The sequence below is a fragment of the Furipterus horrens genome, unplaced genomic scaffold (assembly GCF_987537825.1).
Source record: "Furipterus horrens unplaced genomic scaffold, mFurHor1.1.pri manual_scaffold_1, whole genome shotgun sequence".
NCBI lineage: Eukaryota > Metazoa > Chordata > Mammalia > Chiroptera > Furipteridae > Furipterus > Furipterus horrens.
The window spans coordinates 113229736-113238061 of NW_028327171.1; the positions used below are offsets into that span (position 1 = coordinate 113229736).

An 8326-nucleotide genomic window follows, 5' to 3' on the forward strand; every position below is an offset into this window, starting at 1 on the left:
GTTTCTCTCTAGACTCAGGTCACACAGTTTCTCCCAGTCCTGGTTGTTCACTGTTCTCTCCCTCCTCTGGCTTTTTCGGCCAAATCCTCTCCCTAGCTCCCTACAAGAATTCACTCCCGGCTAGTGAGCTCTCCAGCTTGGTACTGCAAACGCAGGGAGTCTCAGAATGACTCAGCCTGCAGTTTGTGATAAACCCCTCCACCCCCCTCCACGCTGCTCCCACGATCTCCTCCCCGTTCACGTTATCAGATATTCCCACTCACTCAGTCATTCCTCCCCGAGTTTGTTCCTCCTGGATTGTCTCCTTAACAGGAGCGAGCTGAGAACACTGTTCCTACTCTGCGGCCATCTTGGTCCCCCCTCTCGCCTTTCATTTCTGATGATGCAAATATGAATACAAATTTCATCTGATGAATACATCCAGCTCAAGATATTGACTCTTTTCAAGACAGATGTTAGGCTGGATCATTTCTTATATTAGGCAATAAAACTGACTATAAGCTAAGAAATTGAAGGCCTTAGCTTGAGTGTCTGATAACATATTGGGTGTAAGTTATGACACTAAAAAACACATGTTTTGCATTATTGTTCTTATGTCCTCAAAAAGCTACTTAGTAAACAACTTGAGTGTAAAAACTTTACAGTTGGAGAAAAAGGAGGGAATATCAGGACTGCGTCTCATTTCCCTCATTTATGAAGCTAGGCCTTTAATAATCTGTTACTCTGTGTTTTGGTCCCTTTCTTTGGTATGAGTTCAAACACAAGGACCAGCTAAGTCCGATACCAGTGACTCAGACTTGCTTAATTCCTGTTAAAAAGGTATAATATTTAATACATTTTTTGGCTATCATTTATTTTAAAACTACTTAACTCTAATAGGGATTTTTTCCCCTAAATGATCATGTCCTTATAGTATCATATGTCTTTAAGTCTACAGATGTAATTTAGAACAATAATAATATATTCTTACTGTCTCTTACTTTAGGTTCCATTAAATGACCCCTGTGCATGTGCCTCTTTTATGGGTTTGAAGCCTTCCACTAGTAAATACCATCTTGTACGAGCAATACTGGAGTCAATAGCTTTCAGGTACCAAAATCTGCTCTAAACTCCTTTCTCCCCCATGTTTGTATTGCTATTTCCTTTTACTAATTTCTGTGAAACTGGAAATTTCTTAATTTTAATTGAGGGTTTATACATCTACTTAATTCATACTGTATTTGACATAACATGTTCTTACTGCTAATTTTCATAGCATCTCTTATTTTTCATATTAAATAGTAGTAGTAGTACCACTTAGATTTGATATTTGAAAATTTAATGATTTTTAATTTTTTAAAAATATTTTATTTATTTATTTTTAGGTAGAGGAGAAGGGAGGGAGAAAAAGAGGGAGAGAAACATTAATGTGAGAGAGAAAAATTGATCAGTTACTTCTCAAACCTGCAACCGAGGCATGTGCCCTGACCGGAATCAAACTGGTGGTGACCTTTTGCTTTGCAGGATGATGCCCAACCAACTGAACCACTCTGGTCAGGGCAATTTAATGATTTTTTTTTTTAAGTACTCAATTTTCTAAACATTAGAGATTCAAAATTTGGACTTTCAAAGGGTTTTGTATCTTTATTCATGAAGGAGAATTTGAATATGCTTCTGTGAGACTCAGATCGAATCATTGAAATTCTTTATGTATACTTTCCTGTGCTCTTTTTGTGATGGGGCAGGTGTAGCTTATTAAAATTAAGAATGTGGCCCTGGCTGGCATAGCTTAGTGGATTGAGCACCAGCCTGTGAATCAAAGGGTTGCCAGTTCAATTCCCAGTTAGGGCACATGCCTGGGTTGTGAGCCGGGTCCCCAGTTGGGGGCATGTGAGAGGCAACCACACATTGATGTTTCTCTCTCTTTCTCTCTCCCTTCCCTTCTCTCTCGAAATAAATAAATAAAATCTTTAAAAAAAAACCCAACAACACCTAAGAATGTGGCTGTCATGAATATGGAACATTTTAAAGTTTAAAATTTCCTATGATTATAAAATGATTATTTTTATATTTGGTGAATTCTATTAGATGTTATTTATGGCATGATGTTTAGTAGCTATCTATTAAATGGATGCTTGATTTATGTTTTTATTTGTAAGAATGGTTATAGATGAAATTCAGTTCAAAAATAAAAATTTTGCTCTTTTGTATCAAGGTGAAAAGCACAAGACCCTGAGTCTCTTGTTTATTTGAGCATCTGTTATCTACTTCCAGTTAGCATAATACATTTCTTTAATACTTCCTTTGCATGTTTTATATAGACCATGTAAATAAAGTTTTTAGTTTTCTGGCTTAGAAAAAATAGAGAATTACGTACTATGATTTCCATTTCCTCTAAATAGTTACCTTATTTTTTTAACTAGAAACAAACAGTTATATGAGGTGATGCAGAAAGAGATCCATATTCCTGTAACAAAAATTCGGTATGTAAACTTTGTTTCTAATAGATTTAATTAGAAATTAGAAGTGGTAGCTGCTATTAGTACTTTTATCATTATGGTTATTCAAGATTTCAAAAAGAACTTAAACCTAGTTTCTTTGCAACACAATTCTTAGTCATTGGAATTTAGAGAGGAAAGTCAATTTTGGATTTATGCAGAATATAACACAATATGGAATTTGGGAGGATTTTAACACCCATATGTATATTATAAAAATCTTCAAAATCTCTTTTTTTGGGTGTATGGCTATCCTTTTGGCACAGAAGCATCACATTTTCTTTGCTCAGGTGTCCAAATGAATTCTTATGTTGGCTTAGTTCACTTGGCCTATTTTGAACTAGTCCCAGGACAAGCAGAGCAGGTAGGAAAACTGATAGCAGGAATAAGGAAAAATGTTTCAAGAGTACTTAGCAAGGTCCTCTATCTTCATGTCGATGCTAAGTGATATAATTTTGGAATTAAAAAATAAAACCAAAAATCTAAAAAAATAGTTGACCTTTTAAAAAATTAATATTTTTATGCTGTTGTTGCGGTAATTTATCTCAAATATCTTGTTCCCCACAGGGCAGATGGAGGAGTTTGTAAGAACAGTTTTGTAATGCAGATGACATCAGACCTGATTAATGAGGATATAGACAGACCCGTTCACCTTGACATGTCGTGCCGAGGCGCGGCTTTTCTAGCTGGCCTTGCTGTTGGTATGTGTGGGCTTTATAAAAATGAGAGCTGTGTTGCAAACTTATTTCTTACAGATAGCAACTCTAAAGTTACAGAGAAGGTCTGGAAAACCTTGTTGTCCATTAAGCTCCATAAAGCATATGCACACAACTCACAAAAGACTCCCTTGCCCTGCTTTGTGGGTAGGTCTTAGACACCTCTTTCAGCCTTACTTCACTCCTTCAGTCCTGAGAATGAGGTGAGGAAAGTTAGTTCTCAACTGCTTTGGTCTTTTTTTAAGTTTTATTTGATTTTATTTTATTTCATTTTATTCTATTTTTTATTTATTTTTAATATGCTTTATTGATTATGCTGTTACAGTTGTCCCAATTTCTTTTCCCTTTGTTATCCTCCACCCAGTGATCCCCCCCTCCCTCCACTTGTCCCCCCCACTCAGTCCATGCCCATTGGTTGTGCATATAGTTCTTCTCAGCATCTTCCTGTCCACTCCCTCCTACTATGCTTCTTAATTCCTGTACCATCTCCCTCCCTTTTCCCCCTTCCCCCACTCCGCTGACCTCCCCCAATATGTTCCCCATATCTATACTGTAATTCTTTTCCCACTCTCGTTGCCTTCTTAAGTTTGCCTTTTTTCGATTCCCTAGCTTCTGTTGTTGGTTGTTGTGATAGTTTTCATTTTAATGTTCATAGTTTTGATTCTCTTTCTCCTAAACAAGTCCCTTTAACATCCCATATAATAGTGGTTTGGATCTGATGAACTCCTTCAGTTTTACTTTGTCCTGGAAGCACTTTCTCTGCCCTTTTATTCTGAATGACAGCTTCGCTGGATAGGGTATTCGTGGCTGTAGGTTTTTTCTTTTCATTACTTTTTCTTTTCATTCCCTTCTTGCCTGCAGAGTTTCTTTTGAGAAATCAGCTGATAGTCTTATTGGGAGCCCTTTGTACATAATTCTCTCTTGCTGCTTTTAAGATTCTTTTTTTATCCTTAATTTTTGACATTTTGATTATAATGTGTCTTGGTGTGGTTCTCCCTGGGTCCAGTTGTTTTGGAACTCTCTGTGTGTTTCCTAGACTTGTAAGTCTATTTCTTTCCCCAAGTTAGGGAAGTTCTGCTTCATTATTTTTTCACATAATTTTTCAATTTCTAGTTCTTCTTCTTCACCTTCTGGTAACCCTGTGATTCAGATGTTGGCCTGCTTATAGCTGTCCCATAGGTTTCTGAGCCTCTCCTCATTTTCCTCACTTTTCGTTTCCTCTTTCTGCACTGGTTGACTGTTCCTTCCCTATGTTCCAATTTGTTGATTTGATCCTTGGTTTTCCTTCCTTCACCACTAGTTTCGTATGTGTTTTCATTTCAGCAGGACTGGCCTTCATTCCTTCCCCGTCTTGTTTAAGATCTGCTATTAGGTCTGTAATCATTCATATGACCAAAGCTCTGAACTGTGCCACAGAAAGATTTCCTATCTGCTGAGCTGTTAGATTAGATATTTGCTGGCTGGTTAGTTGTGTCACCAGGATCTCTATCGTGATCTGTGCCATCCTGACAGTTTTGTGTTTACCTTTGCTTCCTGGGTGAGGCTGTCACACCTCCTATGCTATAGTGCGAGGAGCCCCATGCACTCACACTACCAGGAGACCCTTCTCACCACACTGTGGTGCTTTTTGTGGGGGTGGGGGTCCAAGATGGATTCCTGCTGTTCACTCTCTGCTGAGAGACTGGGAGCCTCCTCCTCCATCCCCATGCCTTCTGGCCCTCACAGTCCAAGGCAATGGGGGTCTGCCTTCCCTGGCGTTGGAATTGTGAGCTGACAGGTTTAGCCTGTAGCTGGAGGTGCTCCCCAGGCACTTCTCGCCTGCCCTTAAATATGGGTGTCTGTGCTTACTGCTGTTCTGCTGCCATTGCCACGCTGCTGACGCCAGCACAGCTTGACCTCTCCACCCTGGCTTCGGCCATGCTACCCGTCCGGATGAGCACCACTTCTTTATAACTTCATATGCTGGACTTCCATGTGGCTTTATTTTCTAGAACCTCTGGTTATTTCTGGTTTTGTGGTAGTTGTATTCCTTCTTAGTTGTGGAGGGAGATGGAGCATGTTAGTCTAGGTCTCCATGTTGGCTGGAAGAAACTGCTTTGGTCTTCAGCAAGACAAGGTCTCTGGGTAAACTTTCTAAGTAGATAAACTTGTCTGTGGCATTGGAAACAACTCCATTCTTTTATTTATGAAATATTTGTTGAGCACCCTGCTACATGACAGTCAGTGCTGGGAATATAGAGTTTAAAAGACAGAGCCCCTGCTATGGGAATGTCTGATGTGAGCAGTCAGATGAGTCAACTGATTATTAAATTTGATATGAAAAACCAGCAAACAGCTATGCTTCCCAGAGGAGGCAACATAGAACTCAGTTTTGAAGGGGTTAACAGCCAGCCTGGTGAGGAGAGGATGAAAGGTAAATTGTCCAACAGGGAAAGCAGTAAGTGCTGATATGATGAGAGCAAGAGGGAGGCTGGGCAGGTACACAGAGGGCCAGATATGGTGGATTCCTCAAAAAGAGGAGTTTCGGCTTGATTGTCAAGGCACTGGAGAGCCACTGAAGAATTTGAAGCAGAAGACATGGACAGATCTGCACTTGAACACATCAGTTTGGCAGTTAGTGAAAGGGTTAATTTAGAGCGGTAAAGAATGTAAGTGTGGAGGCCAGTTAGGGGCTCTTTAGGAAGCAGGATGATGCCTGCGTTTCTTTATGAAGGGAAGGAGTGCTGGTGCAGAACGGAATTTTTTTTTCATTCGTACCCGAGGACATGTTTCCATTGATTCCTTTAGAGAGAGAGGAAGGGAGAGACAAGCATAGAGAGAGGCAGAAAGAGACAGAGACAGAGAGATAGAGAAACATTGTTTGGTTGCCTCCCTTACACACCTCAACTGGGGATCAAACCTTCAGCCTTTTGGTGCTCTGAACTATATGCTCTAACCAACTAAACCACACTGCTAGGGCCAGAAGAGAGTATTTTACAGTTAAAAGTTTTAGGCTAATACTTAGCATAGTAAAGCTACAAATCCAAAAAGCATGAAATCTTGGTAAGTTCAACTTAAACTTTATTCTATTAAAAGTCTGTTAACTTGGATAAAATTATTACAGTCACTTTCATTTGACTAATTTTTGATTAATCAAGTTTAGGAAAATAACTTTCCCTTAAATAATAATTTCCATTACAAATTTAAAGGTTTTTGTATATTTCAACACTTAAAATTTCAATATAGTTGTTTTTTAAAATAATTTTACATAACTAACTGAGCAAACGTACACCTGTTACAAAGAAAATCTTCTAAAGTGTTTAAACAATTCTTACAAAATGAATAAATTATGCTTATAATTAGAGTAAACCAAATTCTCATAAAATTCTTATATTATTTCTAAGAATCAAATTCTTCTACACTTTTCACCTCATAAGAATAAATGTCAAATTCTCTTGAATATTCAAAATACTTTAAATAACAAATGCGTGCAGATTATCCATACACATAACATAGCGGTCTGCTTCATTATATCTATGTTTAATTTCAAGCCTTTTCATACTGTACTATGATGCTTCACTAACTACAGGGAAGCAGTTTTTCTTTCTCAGAACAGCTCAGATTTTTGGTTGGATGGCTTCTCTTTCAGAAATTTGGGTCTTAAGGCTATGTACATTTTCTGTGTTTTCAAAACTCACTCAGAAATTGGGTCTATTTGATACATATTTAATAATGACTTTAAAAATATATGCCTTAGTGTAAATAAATTCTGGAAATAAGGATTTTAAGAACATATTTAATTTAATGGTTAGACTTATCTAAATATAGTATACTAATTAAAACTATTTTTAGTCTTTTTAAAACTTCTATTAATATCTTTAAATATATAGTCTAAACCTGACAGAACATTGTAGAAGGACGAATTTTATGTGTCATTTTTATTGGTAAGAGAAAATGTACTTCACAAAGACTTATCTACTAAGTACTCAGAGTAAGTAAGTGAGATGTACCAAGTTTATTAACAAGACACCTTTACCATTTCAGACTACTTATCATTATGGTTATGTGTTTTCTTATTGCTTATTATAAATCACCTGATCCTTTTAGTAAAGAACAGTATATGCCAGAACTCTGATATTATCTTGAATAGGAATTTAAGTAACTTGTATGAAATTCAGTAGTTTTAAAAAGAAACTATTCTATTAATTCCCAACTTTGAATTTTACCCATATTCTAAGGAATTGCCTCTTCCCTTAAGATACATTCTTTATTTATCTTTGTGTTTTTAGTTCTATAAAAAAAAGTATACCATTTCTTCCTTTTTTTCTTAACAACAAGTCATGAAATTAAATGATGACAGGGTGTGGTTGTTCTATAAATGACTTGGTGCCCTGACACATGTAAATAAAACTGATAGTTAGAAACCAAAAGACTTGAAGATATTGGTGTATTTATTCCCTGGGATAATCAATCTAATAAAATTCAAAAGCAACAAAATACTTTGGATTGTGTTTTAGATAGAACTTAATAATTTTTTATCTTTGCACCAGTTCACATAGGTTTGTGGATAAACTTTATGGACTCATTATTTGCTTTAAAATTTGAGAATAATTTTTTTCATCTATAGGGTTTTGGACTGACAAAGAGGAACTAAAGAAACTGAGGCAAAGTGAAATGGTTTTCAAGCCCCAGAAGAAATGGCAAGAATATGAGATGAGTATGGAAAACTGGGTTAAAGCAGTGAAGCGCTCCATGCACTGGTATAATAAGACATAGCACACGCAGACAAAATAGAGCTCAGGGACGCCAACGCAACGGTGACTGAGAGGACATTTAAAATGGACTTGGAAACCTGAGCAGAAAAGCATTGCCTTTTTGAAAACAACAACAAGAAACAAAATTTTTAAAAGCCTCATTTTTTTTTTTTTTTTACTCAAACTTGGAAAGATTGTAAGGCAGCAATGCCTCAAAACTTTGTGTCTCCTATTTTGTAGCAAATTCCAAAGGACATTAGCCATCTGAAACTATATTTTGACATATATGGGTCTTCCTTCTTTTAAATACTGGGTCATTGGTACATAGGAACATAAATAATTGTTTACTATCAAAATCAGTAGTCCCGGGTCAAGACCATTCACATTTTGTTCCGAAATT

The 8326-nt window shown here is 37.0% G+C and overlaps 1 protein-coding gene across 1 annotated transcript in view; it reads left to right on the forward strand.

Moving 5' to 3' along the window:
* Positions 1-8080, forward strand: part of GK5 (glycerol kinase 5) — a 145464-nt gene extending 137384 nt beyond the window's left edge. The window contains exons 13-16 of the mRNA XM_090266346.1: positions 986-1089; positions 2403-2462; positions 3045-3178; positions 7800-8080. Coding sequence (XP_090122472.1) covers positions 986-1089; positions 2403-2462; positions 3045-3178; positions 7800-7948 — 447 coding nt within the window. The 3' untranslated portion in view covers positions 7949-8080. The remainder of the gene's footprint in view (positions 1-985; positions 1090-2402; positions 2463-3044; positions 3179-7799) is intronic.
* Positions 8081-8326: the final 246 nt, after the last annotated feature.